Here is a 15,286-nt window from a genome sequence, read left to right as displayed (position 1 = left end):
ACAAAGCTAACTGGCTCAAACTGGACGTGCCATGAGGAACCACCACGTTTAATCCCTGGTATCAGATGGGAACTGCAAGATGATCGTTCTCACTAAACTGGAGTTTCTCACATAAATTACAAACACTTCCTGAGGCACTGGATTTAGGCAAAGCTCAGTCTTGCAGGAAAAAGATACAAAAAAGAGTTACCTAAACTGCAGGTGAAAGGATTTAAAAAATTTTAAGACTAACCGGAGATGGTCAGGGTAATTTCCTGCGGCGACCCCGAGGACGATGCAGCAGTGGGCCCAGCAGCCTGTGCCAGCACCTGGCTCAGGCTCGAGTTGTTAATGGTCAGGGTGATCTCGTGGGGGCCGCTGGAGGTGGACACCAGGCCTTGTGATGTCATCACCTGAGAGAGGTCTTGTGTCCCTGGTCATCGTTGTAAAACAGAACAAAGCTGGGCTTAAAAATAATAATCATTTCCTCCTTTTTCATATTAAAATATTTTAGTGCAACTGTTACTTTAAGAAGAGAAGGATTCAAAATACAGTATCAGTCATCTCTAATTCCTTCATCTGAAATGATTTAAAAACAAACAAACGAACAAAAAGCCTTATGAGGAAACAGGAAGCCGGTTCCATGAATGCAATCTCTGTGCATATACTGACTAAACATCATATATCGTCAGAAAAGCTTCCTTTATTTTTAGGACATTTATTCGTTAAGCTTTATAAAGAGAAGAAAACAGCATCCCAGTGTCCCCAAACCAAATCTGTGACTGTCAGCAGCGAGCTGAAACTCCAGCTGTCACAATCAACCGAGGCGGCAGCTCTCACCACTGCTGCTGGTGGTCAGCACGGAATCCTGCTCCGAGAGCGGGCCTATGGTCAGGTTGGCAGACGTCACCGTGGGCTGCAAGGACAGGCCTGAGATGGGCTGGAGGACCACACTGGCCGGGACTGTACTGTCTGGTGTCTGAAGGGAGCTGTGCTGCGGGGCCAGGCCGGGCTCCGCGGTCGGCTGCGGAGCAAGCAGGTTACCCTGCTGTAGCGTCTGCTGCAGGATGCTTGGGTCAATCTGAAAGCACAGAGGTTGTTGTGATGGAAATTTCACACTGAGTGTGACTCAGACCATCTGAAAGCACAGAAAAGCCTGGTAGGCGTCGCACCTGTAGCGTGATATTATTAATGCTGGAAGCGTCGATCCCAGAGATTTGAACACTGGGTGCAACCAAGTTAGCAGCCAACTGTAACTGTATGCCCTCGAGGGTGGCCAGGCTTCCATCTGTCAAAGACACTGTCCAGTCGCCACCAGCTGCAGAGGAAGAACAGGAATGACTGCATACCAGACACTTTCTCAAACAGGAAAAACGCACTGGGTTTCTAAATACACAAGTTCTAAACACATACCGACATGACCTAGTTAACAAATACTAATATTTACTTTACACAGGCACATACATATCTAATTTAATCATCACAAAACAAACCTTGTGAAATAGAAAATAATATTATCCATTTTAAACACATTAGGAAACTAGGCTCAAAGAGATCACACTGATTAGCCCAAGATTTAAAACAACGCTATTATTTTGTCTTATTATGCTTTAATTGTGCCATGGGTCATGAAACTGAAAGAAAGCCACTTAAGATGTCCAGTAGCTATTAACAGTTGCTACGTCGTTTGTGAGTTCACAAAAAACCCAACTGACTAAAATGTAATGCTTTTCAAATACTGTGGGACTCAAGAGCAACTGGATAACTCTCGTATATGAAAAACAAGGTTCACGGGTAGCTATAAGTTACGTCTCGCTATTAAATTTGTGAGAATACTAAAAAAGAAACAGGTTTAAGCCCATCAAACTAAACAAAGAGCCGAAGAGTGAAATGCAGAAGTGACGTTAGAAAGAACGGGAAACGGAAAGGCAGCTGCGTCTGGAAGTCAGGACTTCAACCCCCCACGGCCTCGCGGGAAACCCTCGGGAAGGGCATGTCCTGAGGCTGAAGGTCGCGCCCCCTGTCCCGGCGTCCACAGCCCTGGTGCCTGTCAGCCCTACTCACCCGACACGGAGGCGGGAAGGACGGCCTGGCCCAGCAGGCCCTGCTGCAGCAGACTCTGGTCCAGCTGCCCCGCCAGCACGGGGCTGTTCATGATGAACACGCTGGGGTCGGAGGAGGGCGGAGGGGGCGCGCTCACGGGCTGCGGCCCTTCCGGCGGCCCCCGGGGCCCGGGCTTCCTGGCTTTCTTGGGGTCCGGTTTGTAGTGAAACTGCATGTGAGTCTTCCTCCGCCCGGACGTGCGGAAACGCAGCTCACAGTGGGGACACTTGAACGGCTTTGCTCCAGTGTGCAAACGCATGTGGACCTTCAGGCTCCCCTTGGTGGAGAAGGCGTTGCTGCAGACGTGGCAGCTGAAGAGCTTCTGACCTGGGAGAAGGAGCCGAGCGTCAGCGGGCCGGCCGAGCGCTCGCCCCCGTCGGCCATTGGCCTGGCTGCCACCGCGCTGCGTCCACCAACCCCCGCGCTCCCCAGGGCCCCTCGCTCCGGAGGGCTGGTGGCTGGAAAACTTAAAAGTAAGCGAAGTTCACTGTCGAGGATCCGAATTCAGTCTTTCCACGACACGGAGGCACACCGAGCCCTGCCAGAAGCGGGGACCCGCCCTGCATCTCGGGCTCCGCTCCCTGATTTTACGAAGCGTGAGCTCACGCCTCACCGGTCTCCTCTGACAAAGGGGCGCCCGAGCCGCCGGCACAGGTGGAAGCCGCCTGGCAGACTGCGCTCCGGACGCACGTGCCCAGTTCCTGGGGCGCCAAGTCCTCTAACACACGCGCGCTGCGGGGGAAAGAAGGCCAGGCAGGCGTGGCTAGGCGTGGCGGCAGAGCCCCGACCCTGCCCTGGAGTCTCTGCAAGGAGCGCCCGCCCGTTCCTGTCTCCCTCCCCTGCTCTCGGAAACCAGCACAGACTGTGTCCAGGGGCGGGCGCCCGGCGACTCGCCCTGGGACTGGTGGCGCCTGCTCCCCTCGCACTGCTTGGGCCTCAGAAGTCACCTGAGAGGGAGCCCTGGAAGGTGTCTTCCCAGAGACTTTCTTCCTAGTCCTGACACCAGGGAGCCGACACGGAGGCTTGGTGCGCAGGAGGCATCCTGAGGGTCGCCGGCACCTGCCCCGTGAGCTACCATGCGAGACCCGGGACGCAAAGCCGCTAAGCGGGTCGCTCCCAACCCTTGGCAGCGCCCAGGGCTGCAGGGGAGGGTCAAGCACAGATCCTAAGGAAACAACAGAAGAACTGTCCGTAGAATACGCAGCTGAAGGACTTCGTGTATCTGTTTACCTAATTCCACACATGAACCCATCAGAAAAGAATCACAGGACTTTACGCCTATGTGTGAAATTCCACTTGTACTCTCTTGGTCAATTCTGCTTACGGCCAAAACTTCAGAGTGTAAACTGGTTTGATAATCATAATCCTACACGTCCTCACGACGCTAACATTTACTCCGTGTTTACCAGGCGCTACTTTTACTTTTCTAGGCAATTTAAACCGGGTGGGGGGGTACTCGTGTTTGCCCCACTTTCTACATGAGGGGTGGGCGGGTCTGAGGACAGACTCCAACCGGGCAGAGGCCCAGGGCCCGCCTTCTAACCCACAGGGGCGCACCGTGCAGCATCAAGAAGCAAAGGTTGAGTACGTTTTACTTAGGATGATTAACCTTCAGTTCCTCACATTAGATGAAGAAAATGGCCATGAAATTTGGACGTTAATTGTTTTCCTTTATCAGATTCCCCCCCACAGAAACAGAATTGCTACCTGATAAGTGTAATCAGATTTGTGAAATCCCCAGTTTTCACAAAATTTCAACAAACTGAATCTCTGGCCTGAAAGAGACTAAAAGGTAATCTTTCTAACACAGGTATTTAACTCTGAGTGAGACAACTTACAACGCCACATCTGAGACCTAGATCCTTTCCTTTGGTGTCAGATACCACTTTCTCCATGTTGGGAATCACACATCTTCTATATTCATTTCTTCGTGGTTCCTGATTTTTAAGCTTTGTTTCATCTTGAAAGTATGTGTGCAAAATACATAGGAACAAGTATAAAATGCTGTCAGAAGGCATCTACCAACAGTGCAGTGTTTGTTCTTACCTGTGTGAGTCTTCACATGGCAGTCTAGGGTAGACTTAACAGTGAAACTCTTCCCACATTCATCGCATTTATATGGCTTTTCTCCAGTGTGGATTCGAACATGCCTAGCCAGAAAGCATTTGCAATTAAGTGTCTTTCTTTTTAACTTTATACGCATTCACAAAAACCTTCATGATTTAAAATTTATAGCTATCCATATAAATAAAAATTATGCATGACTATGTACTGAATAAATTCAGCAAAAATAAACTTTTAAGCTTCACTCTATATAAATAATACCATAAACAAATCCACAAGACAACAAAGTAATCTGCAAGACCAATGAAAACAAGGCTAACTTTCTTGAAAACCAAAGAGAATCTTACAAATCAGCAGTAAGACAAGAAATATCACAGTAGAAAAACAGGCAACACACAGGCAGTGTAGAGAAGAAACACACGCACCCAAATGCCACATGAAAAGGTATTCCCCAGCCTCAGAATTTAAAAGGAGCAAGTTAACATGACAAGCCATCCCTTTCCCATCAGTCTGATGGTGACCCACCATTGGCTGGGTGGCCTGGGAGCAGGTGTTCAGAGGCTGGGGGATATGAACGACACAGCCCTCCGAGGCCAGTGGGTGTGTCCATCAGCACTGACCCCGGGTACCCACACAGGTGCACACAGAGCACAGGACAGTGGGGCTGGCCTAGTGATTCCACACTGAAAACTAGGCAGTCATCAACAGGGGTCTGGGATGCCTGCACGACAGAACAAGACGTCGCCGTGAAGCATGAAAGAGGTGGGCGGGTACTGACAAAGCTGTCTGAGACCCCACGATATATGTAAAAATTAAACCGAGACCAGAACTGCAGAAGTTAATGCTGACATATGTGTAGACATTTCTGAAAAAACGCACAGAAGAAACTGCTGATAGCGCTTGTCTCTGGGGAGGGGAAGGCTCTCCCTTCATAGCCTCCTCCGCTGTTCTAGGTCCTGGCTCGCTTCACCAGGATGCCCGTCCAGTACGCAGTGGGGGCAGCTGAGCCTCGCACGACTGTTAAATGAAGGACGGAGGAGAAGGCAGGCCGGCTGCCAGGCCGCAGCAGGCTTCCCGTTTCCAGGGGCAGCTGCCGCCTCGCCTCCTCACGGGGGTGCAGGGTCGGCAGTCCCGCCTCCTGGGCGCACCTCCGGGCCGCTGGCTGTTCGTCAGCACCACCCTCCGGCCACGCGCGCTGCAGGCCTTCACAGCGGCGCGACGCTGCCCACGGGGCTGCCCAGCATGACGTCCTCATCCACGATTCGCACCCCTGCCTCCCGCTGGGGCCCTGCCCTGCCCCACAGCCAGCGTGTTGCTCCCTTGCGGCCACCGCCCGGTCCTCTCCGTAGCTGAGGGTTCCAGCGTCTCACTCCCGGCCTCGGAGTCACGCTGGCATCTTCTTAGCTCCTTCCTCCTCCCCACCCGCCGGGACACGACGCCATCTGGGCCCCGCGCCCAAGCTCGGACCGGCCTTGCCCACTGCCCCTCGCCCGTCTACCCGTCCCTCTCTCGCTGGCACACGCCCCTTCCCGCCCGGCAGGAATACAAGGGCAGGGGTTCGTGGCTGCGCTCAGGTGATGAGCACTTCCAGCCTAGCAGCTTCTCGGCAGCCTGTCTGCCCTCCCGTCACGCGCAGGGATCTGTGCGACAGAGAGGGACAGGAAGACGCCTCTCTGGTTTTCTGAAGCAGCTGGCTCTCTTATTACCCGTCTTGAAATCCCGACAGCTCCTCCCTCAATCACCCTCTACCTTTTACCCAGCAGTTCCACCTCCTGAAGCAAAAGACGAGCGCCCCCCCGGCCCCCCAGTAAACGAAAAACCTCCAAATGTTGTAAGAGAGCGCTGTGCTTCGGCCTTCCTTCCTGGAGCCCGCCTGTCGGCTGCCCTCGGCCACTCTGCCAGACCGCACGTCAATCACCGCCTCGCGGCTGACGCGGCCTGGACCCCCAGCGCTCGGGCCACCTCCCCGTGTGATGGAGCCTCGCGCCATACAGACTGCTCACCCTGTGGGGCGGGCGGGAACCCGCTGCTGTTCTGTGCGCCTACGAGGCTGGGCTCAGCGCCGCGTCCTCCTCAGGAAATGAGGTTTAATTCTCCTTTACCGCTACCACCGTCACACCGAAATACGCACAAGCAACCCACAGAGCAAGCAGACGTCTAGCTAACGTGCTCAACGAGCCTCCAGGAAGCCGCGGAACGCACACGGGCCTGAAACCGTGACTCTAGAAGGCAAGGAGCCACTCACAAGGCACCAGGTTCAGACACCACAGCGAGGGCTGCAGAGGAGCACACAGACCGCACGGCCGCCCCCGGGGCAGCAGGGCCTGCACCGCACCTGACCAGGTCGCTGGGCTTCTTGAAGCTCTTGGGGCAGTAGGAGCAGCAGTTGGCGTGCTTGGGCTCGGCCTCCAGCTCTGCCTGCCTGTCCTTCATCTCGCTGATGCGGTCCTTCTCGGCGGCCGACTGCACCAGCACCTGCTCTGAGACGGTGGCACTCTCCTGCGGCCGAATCTTGGCCAACTGCGCCGTCTCCTCCTCTGTGAAGGTGATGACCTCGGGACGAGCCTTTCTAGACACATTTCTTTCAGAACTGTCTTCCTCTTCCTCCAGACCCATCTCTAAACAAAACGCAGGAAAAAGGATCAAATCCTAATAAAAAACTAAGTTGTAACAAAACAACGAAAACTAAACATTTAACTTAAATATGTAAGGTTAAAATTAGCAACTCAATGAGGCTACATTTGCGATGGTAAAGGGTTTTTTCCCACCACTGTCTATTGAGAAGCTGGTCAGGGTGGAAAGGCCATGCCTCGGGGGAGGGGTCACTGACAAGGGCAGATGCCATGGCTGACGGTTTCCTGCCAGCCCTGCCAGCAGGCAGGCAGTGGGCTCTGACAGGGTCAGTGTCCGCACGAGTCAACAGTACTCGTACACACAGACATTCATTTATCAACACGGGCACAAAGTGAATTGGCGTAAGGTGAGCAGCCCGAAGGAAGAGACCAAACTGATAACTAGCAAACAGCCGCCCATTCAAAAGACTTACTGAAAGGAAAGAAAACACTTAAAAAATATGTATGTTTAAGTAATCTCTCAGTGAAATGTAAGGATATATTTACATCCATTAAAAAAAAAGAATAAGCTGCTGTTAAAATGTAACCGAGAAGGAAAAAAAGGTTTGGCTGGGGACAGGGGACGGGGGACAGGGGGACTTTATTATTGCACAGATGGCTAAGAAAATTTTTTTAAAAAAACAGTAGAAACACTAAATAGCAAAACGGACGGCGATCAGAGCCAAAACAGTGAAATAAAAACTGACGGATGGCCCTCTGAGTCGCGCCCCCATCTCAGCATGCTCACTCCGCCAGCATCAACGGTGTGAGGTGCACAGTGCCGGCTGCAGCACAGACAGGAGCCCAGGCCCCAGGACACCATGTAAACTATCGACAGCATAACTCACACTGCGTATGGAACAAGGTCGTTTAAAAAATTTTAAACGCTGTGCACTGGCGCCATGTGTCAGAATACGCAAGCTGCACGCTCTGTCACCGTAATTTCACTCTGGAACTTGCTAAAAAGAAATCATCTCATAGGTACAAAAAGTATAAGCGGGCTTCCCTGGTGGTGCAGTTGTTGAGAGTCCGTCTGCCGATGCAGGGGACGCAGGTTCGTGCCCCGGTCTGGGAGGATCCCACATGCCGCGGAGCGGCTGGGCCCGTGAGCCATGGCTGCTGAGCCTGTGCGTCCGGAGTCTGTGCTCCACAACGGGAGGGGCCACAACAGTGAGAGGCCCGCATACCGCAAAGAAAAAAAAAAGTATAAGCACAAAATAATCCTCCTGGGATTACTATACTTGGTGTGGGAACTGGGCCCATCAGCTCGTCTATCGTTTTAAGTTAGCTTCATGGTATCTCGTGTCGATCAGATGAGAATGTGCGTGGTGAATAAGCACAGCGTCGAGGGTTAAAGCCCCCTGACCGCCAGCTCTTCCTGTTACACTGCAGCACTGGGCAGCCACTGTGCATCCAGCAACAAGAAACTGTGTAATGAAACACAATGGAATTCCATGCAGTTGTTAGAACTGATGTACATCCGTGCTCACTAATATCAAATTCGCCTGTAATAAACACTCATGGACGACAACACTGCATTTAACGTGATCTCCTATTAGGGAATTCGGGTCCACCTACGCGTGCGTGCGTGCGTACGTGCGTGCGAGGGCGACAGCCTGCCCTGTGCGGGGATGCTGGTATTTTGGTGTCTGGTGACCAGTGAGGTAAGAAGTTTTCCTCTTCGTGCCTTCCTGAATCTTTCTTTCAAAGAGCAGATTATGATTGCTTTCATAATCAGAAAATGAAATAAGTTAACATACTGGTACAAATCACCTCTGAAATGAGTTAATCACTAAGTTTCAGCATCGGCTGACGATAAACCTGAATCAACAAAGGGACCACACCTCCTCCTTCTGCCTCTCCCGGTGCTGACCCAGCCGAGGGGACTGTCTGGTGCCTCTTCATGTGCTTTTTACAATGAACTGTGGTTCGGAAGCCCTGCTCGCAAAACGGACACTTGTAGGGCTTCATGCTCATGTGCGTGGCCGTGTGCCTGGTGAGGCTGCCGTTGGTTGTGAAGGAAGCGTTGCAGACGCTGCAGCTGAACGCCTTTTCTCCTGCGACAGCAGAGACGGGGTCAGAACACGTTCGTTACCTGAAAACCGTACGCAATCAAAGCAAAGATGCGCTCAACAAGCTGCAAAACCGAAGAGCATGTACTTGCTGTGGTCTCCAAGTTTTAGGAATTGAGGGTCTTTCAAGAAGAGGTTATTTTAAGAAGACAGACGGTCATAATGAAGCAGACAGACCATACTAAGCCCTGACAAGATGTGAAATCATTGCTGGTGGACAAGGAAAATGGTGCGGCCACTCTGGAAAGGCCACTCTGGTTTGGTAAACCCCAAGGTTTAAACAGTTATCGTATGACCAAGCAAGTCCACTCCTAAACAGAGAAGCAAAAACTTGCATCCACACAGAAACGCACGAAACGTTCACAGCAAGGTTATTCCTGATAGCCAAAAAACGGCCACACCTCAGCTGTCCAACAGCTGATGAGCGGACAAGCAGAACGTGGTCTCTCCACACAGTGGACTACTGTTCGGCTATAAAAATAAGTGTGACACATGCTACAACGTGGCTGGACCTTGAACACGTGCTGAGTGAGGGAAGCCAGTGACAAAAGGCACCGGGTCGTATGGTTCCGTTTACAGGAAGAGCTCGGAACAGGCAAATCCACACAGATAGGAAACAGGTCAGTGGTTGCCTGGGGCTGGGGGCCCTGAGGGGTGTGATGAAAATGCGCTAGAATTCATATGCTCTAGAATCACGTATGGTTTTCCGCATGTTTACGTCCAGTGCGAGGCAGACAATGACCTGTGTGTGTCTTCTCGTGGGACTTGAGGACCCCAGAGGAAACGAAGCCACGTCCACAGAGCTTGCACTTGTAGGGCTTCTCCCCGGTGTGTGACCGCACGTGCTGCTTCAAGTGGCTGGACTTCTTAAAGCCTTTGTTGCAATAGTCACATCTATACACACAACACAGACCACGTTAATTCACAGCATGATCACAAACGCAACACCTGAGAAGGGAAGAAAAGCAAACACTCTTCACCAACAATCAGTAAACAATCAGGCATAACTGTTACAGAAACCAGGTATGCTCTCCAACACTTAAAATGCTGTGAAATACTAGCAAGAAAAACCTGTTAGATCAAATTCTGCTCAGACTGTACCCTGAAACATATTTTATTATTTCAAAGGTAGTAAAACCTATAGCAATTCTCCAGGAGAAATAAAATTTGATTAACTACAAACTATTCCTTTAAACATAACGGGGAATTTATTATGTGCTATTTTCTTTACCAAGTCATAAGACGCTGCGAACCCTTCCACTGCATTAGGGTCAGAATCACCTCTGAGTCTAGACACTTGGAAATGTCAGTTCGTATACTCTTTAGTTGATAAAATACTTTACCAAACAGATGTTACTAGAGCTATTTTGAATACTATATAAATATGTAGTGCTATTTTCCTCTCAGTTGTTATGAAATATATTAAAATTAAGAATGAAACAATTATAAATTTCAAAATTCCTATTCACATATTATTAAAAATTTTTTTTAAATTCTGAAAGCTTATTCCATTTTATTTCCCTATTTTTTCCATTTCCAGGTTTTAATCTGTGATAGGAAGGTACACAGAGCACACAGCAGCAAGTTCTTAATAAATGTTGAATGAACAAATGGGGAATGAATGAATGGCCAGAAGTCCAGGAATGCCCAAGCAGGTGTCACAAAGGAATCTCAAGAAAACATTACACTAATCTCACTTAAAAATACCCATGCAAAATCCCAAATTAAACATTAACAAACAAATACTTGTTGAATAAATGGAAGTGTGAGTTAAGTATCAGGAGGTTATATATAAAACACACAAAGAGCCATGGACAAAAAGGCACGATATAAATTCAAGTTATTTCTGAAAACACAGTAACAGCGGCCTAGAGTGGGGACAGGAAGCTACAGCAGAGTAGTTTACAGGTACAGGCTGATGCATCCAAACCCTGCCCATGTCACTTATTAGCTGTAGAAGCTTTAGCAAGTGAGTCTCTTTTGTCTCAGATACTTTCTTTATAAAATGGGGGTGACGACAGACCCTGTTTCCCAGAGCTTTTGTGAAGCTGCAGGAACGGTGCAGGTGGGCACTGGGCGCAGCAGGACGGGCTGCAGTCTGAGAGCGCATACCCGGAGAAGCGCGCGTACCCGGAGGAGCGCGCGTACCGGTAGAAGCGCGCGTACCCGGAGGAGTGCGCGTACCGGTAGAAGCGCGCGTACTCGGAGGAGCGCACGTACCCGGAGGAGTGCGCGTACCGGTAGAAGCGCGCATACTCGGAGGAGTGCGCGTACCCGGAGGAGCGTGCGTACCGGTAGGAGCGCGCGTACCCGGAGGAGCGCGCGTACCCGGAGGAGTGCGCGTACCTGTAGGAGCGCCGGCTGTGCTCCTCGCTGTCCTCCAGGAACGGGGGACGTGGCGCCTGCAGCTCCAGCTCCTGCTGGGATGACTCCTGAATCAAACGACTTGTCTAAAACATAGCAGAAGCACAGAGCAGACTGCTTGAACATCTATGAATGAATACAAACACCTAACAACTAAGGATAAGAACACTCATAAATGTGGATTTAAAAGGGAGAAACCCCAACTGGGTCGTTGCAATCTTTTGGGCCAAATTAATAACAAAAATCATCTATACCCATTTTAATGAAGAAATACTTATTTTCCATTAACTTGCTTTAACCTTTCCACATTTTTTATGTCTATTAAGAGACTACCCCTTCATCTCTACTCTTACTGAGAGTGAACAAAACGCCCTGCTTTCTTCAAGTACTAAGTCCCCTCACTTGTCACACACTCACAGGGGAGAAAGCCTGTTCCCAGCCCAGGAGCAGGAGGCCTGGAGACAGCAGCCCCTCAACTCGACACCTTCCGGCCACAGGTGGTGCAGCCCAGGGACTGGGCACAGATCTGCAGGAAACACCCATGTTCAGCGGACAGAGCGCAGGCTGACCTTCAGGACGTGGGGGACAGGCACAGGAGAGGCCAGAACAGGGGAGAGCCTGTCTGCGTGCACGTGTTTCCCCTGGCTTCGGGGACCCGCCCCGAAAAGCCACGAGTGAGCAGGTGTGCAGTCTTGCTCAGAGGGCCGAGTGAAGGCAAGCCACAGAGAGGCATGCCCCCCACCACCCAGATTCAGCGCCTACTGTCAATTACGCAGCTTCGAGCTGGGAAAACGGGCTCTGAAAATTTCACTGGAGGGTCCAGGTCCCCCACTTGGCAAAAGTTACCCACATGGGCTTTTAAAGAGAGAAAACAAGGACTTCCCTGGTGGCGCAGTGGTTAAAAATTCTGCCTGCCAACGCTGGGGACACGGGTTTGAGCCTTGGTCCAGGAAGATCGCACATGCCGCGGAGCAACTAAGCCCTGTGCACCACAACTACTGAGCCTGCGCCCTAGAGCCCGCGAGCCACAACTACTGGAGCCCGCGAGCCACAACTACTGAAGCCCGCACGCCTAGAGCCTGTGCTCTGCAACAACAGAAGCCACCGCCATGAGAAGCCCGCGCGCCGCAACCAGAGAAAGCCTGCGCGCAGCAACGAGGACCCAACACAGCCCCCCCAAAAATTAAAAAAGTAAATATTAAAAAAAGAGAGCCAGGGCTTCCCTGGTGGCGCAGTGGTTGAGAGTCCGCCTGCCGATACAGGGGACATGGGTTCATGCCCTGGTCCGGGAGGATCCCACATGCCGCAGAGCGGCTGGGCTCGTGAGCCATGGCCGCTGAGCCTACGCGTCTGGAGCCTGTGCTCCGCAACGGAAGAGGCCACAACAGTGAGAGGCCTGCATACCGCAAAAAAAAAAAGAGAGAAAACAATTGATTTGCCAATCATTTTCACCACTACCGAAAGATTTCCAAAAATGGCAAAATCAATACCAAAACAAAAACTTAAATGCCTCCAACTTGACTAAGAGATGAAAATTTTAAATGATGCATTTAAATATGTATCTTTAGTATGTCAGCCTTCATTATATTTTCATTCTAGCATGTTTCTTTTAAGAGTCCACATATTAAAATGCTTAGGTTTTCTCACTAAAGCAAGGTGATATCCTTCAGATGTTACGGAAGTCAGTTACACTCTCCTGACTTTCCTGACTTTCAACCAAAAAGGTAAAGCCACATCATGGGAATGAAATCTTAAAACAAAAATGTTTTAAGGGAATAGAAACCCTATATGATAAACATTGAGGTTTTCACAGGTGATGCAGCAATTTTAAAGTTGCAACAAGTTAGCATGCCCTCTTAAGTAAGCAAATTTTAAATATTTACAGTGAAGAATAAGATAGAATCTGCTCAATGATGAGACTTCTGCAATACTCACTACATTAATCGTATCAGAGCTAGGAACTGGAAGTAAGTTCTGCTGATGGAAGCTCGTGGACAGGGCTTGAGACTCCAGTGTGCTAGAATCTTGTAACTGTTGGACGGGTGGAAACTGAGTCTGTTGATTGTATGTATCAGTCACTGTAAAACCTGAAATAAATTAGAAGACATGAGTTCTACAAAAAATACTAAAGTTACACACACACACACACACACACACAAAACCAAAAAAGGTTGGTTTTACAAATAAAGGTATTTAAAGGAACATGTCTACTTTCTGAACGGGAATCAGGATTATTAGTTTTTATCAGCAGGCTCTAAAGTGATCTGCTCACAGGCAAGAGGCTACGCTCAGCTCCCATCCTTGCAGGGCAGGCTGACACACCAGCCACAGATAAGTCCCAATTTCTACTCAATTACCTTTCCTTGGCTAGAAACCAGGTGTAGAATGGTCATTAAAGTTCCTTTCTGGAAAATCTGAACAGACTACAAAATACCGGGTGTGTGCATGTGTACACACACACACACGCTACCCACGCAAGAGGTTATCTGGTTCGGTAACTGGTCATAAATTTCAGAAGAGCACTAAAAGAAACACTCAAGGTTGCTGTAAAGTTAACCCCAACCAGGCGCAGCTCACTGGAGAGCCCCGGGTAAGGCCCACCACTGACCCTGTGACAGACCCGCTGGCTCGAAGGGCTGCGGCGGGGGAGCCTGCTCCTCGTACTGGCCCACGTGCCCTTCCAGAGTGTGCTGCGGGACCACAAGCCTGTCTGAAGACAAGAAGCACAGACGAGGGCGGAAAATTCGTAAACCCGGAAGCTGCTTCACATCTACCAACCTGTCCAAAAGGATGCTTCGGTGAGTTTCCAAAAAGCAGCCTCCTTGTTTGGAAAAGACAGTAGGAACACAATTCATACAGAGGGTACAAACTTACATATGTTGGGTTAAAAAGTACAACACCCTGCTCACAGACCAAATACTTCTTGGGACGCCCATAAAGTAAACAGCAAGCTGACCCGGCCAACCGTTTGTCAGGCCCGCAGGAGGCCGGAAGCCGGAGCCGACTCTGTCACTGAGCTCACTGTCTCCCCGGTGAGCCGGCATCTTTCTGCAGCGAGACCTCCCCGCAGGAGGCAGCGCGCTGGCCAAGGGGCCTCAGCTCCCGCCGCCAGCAGCACCCAGTCCACGGCCTCACGCTGGGAAGTCCGGGAGCCACGCACCAGGACACGCGTGAGCACACAGATGGGCACTCAGTGGAAACCAAAGACTCTCTCGCGGTAGGCTCAGGGGTGAAAGTGGGTGACAAGCAGCACGTATCAGAAGGTCTCATTTCTACCATTCTAAATGCACCGCAGACTCTCTCACGCTCAGACACACGGCACAAACTGCGCTTTATTTAAAAGGTCAGAGACGAGAGGGCCAGCGGGGACTGGAGTACGAAGGGCTGCAAAACTCCTGAGAGTTAAAAGCCCTGAACGACTCACCTTCATCTGCTTCCAAAGGCTGACCCGCCATCTGCTGGCTGAGCCCCGCCTCCACGCCGGTGGGCGGCCCCAGGTCCAGCACGGCCCCAGGGTTGTCGGCCACGGCCTCAGCGGTTGGCTGTAGCACGGCGTTCTCAATCTCCACCGGCACCTGGGTGGGCACGTGCATGCCCTGCTGGTCCACGGCGCCGTCATCTATCGGGCAGGCCTGCTGGTGCTGCCGGAGCTGCTGGGCAAGCTCAAATCTTCAAAAAATGGACAACAGTCCACAGCGTCAGCACCGCGGGCACGCGAGGTGCGATTTATTCAGTGACAGTTTTCACTTTAAACTGTTTCACTTTGAAGTCGCGGCGGCAATCCAGTTGAGAGTTAAACACTACAAATAATCTGAAAGAAAACCCACGTGCCCTCATCTCTAAGCACTTTCACAGACTATAGGGGCCTGAAGGCAACAAGGATTTTTCAAAGTCTGAACGATACAAAAGACGCCACATTTCAAAGCTGAACTCTCCCAATTCAAATTCTGCGATGAGCTGAGGTGTTCAAAACAAGAACTGCATGAGATGAGGCAGCGCCTTGACAGACTGCTTTCAGTGTTGCACACACACGTGGGAGAGACAGGGCCGTCCTGCAACCTGCCAGGCCGTGCGCGGCTCACTGACCAGCGG

At 50.9% G+C, this 15,286-nt stretch overlaps 1 protein-coding gene across 5 annotated transcripts in view; it reads right to left on the bottom strand.

The window, feature by feature from the left end:
- Positions 1 to 15,286, bottom strand: part of ZNF236 (zinc finger protein 236) — a 93,908-nt gene that overhangs the window by 23,421 nt on the left and 55,201 nt on the right. For 4 of the 5 annotated variants that reach the window (XM_081252751.1, XM_081252752.1, XM_081252755.1 and 1 more), the window contains exons 14-25: positions 14,619 to 14,863; positions 13,803 to 13,904; positions 13,130 to 13,281; positions 11,177 to 11,280; positions 9,573 to 9,724; positions 8,603 to 8,815; positions 6,482 to 6,764; positions 4,129 to 4,232; positions 2,044 to 2,409; positions 1,152 to 1,297; positions 820 to 1,060; positions 233 to 412 (exon numbers count right to left, since the gene is read on the bottom strand). In XM_081252751.1, coding sequence (XP_081108877.1) covers positions 233 to 412; positions 820 to 1,060; positions 1,152 to 1,297; positions 2,044 to 2,409; positions 4,129 to 4,232; positions 6,482 to 6,764; positions 8,603 to 8,815; positions 9,573 to 9,724; positions 11,177 to 11,280; positions 13,130 to 13,281; positions 13,803 to 13,904; positions 14,619 to 14,863 — 2,288 coding nt within the window. The remainder of the gene's footprint in view (positions 1 to 232; positions 413 to 819; positions 1,061 to 1,151; positions 1,298 to 2,043; positions 2,410 to 4,128; positions 4,233 to 6,481; positions 6,765 to 8,602; positions 8,816 to 9,572; positions 9,725 to 11,176; positions 11,281 to 13,129; positions 13,282 to 13,802; positions 13,905 to 14,618; positions 14,864 to 15,286) is intronic. The other variant, XM_081252753.1, reaches the window with a different exon arrangement.

Source organism: Mesoplodon bidens, assembly GCF_964165515.1.
Source record: "Mesoplodon bidens genome assembly, chromosome: 13".
Taxonomy (NCBI): domain Eukaryota; kingdom Metazoa; phylum Chordata; class Mammalia; order Artiodactyla; family Ziphiidae; genus Mesoplodon; species Mesoplodon bidens.
This window is presented reverse-complemented; position numbering and strand designations above follow the sequence as displayed.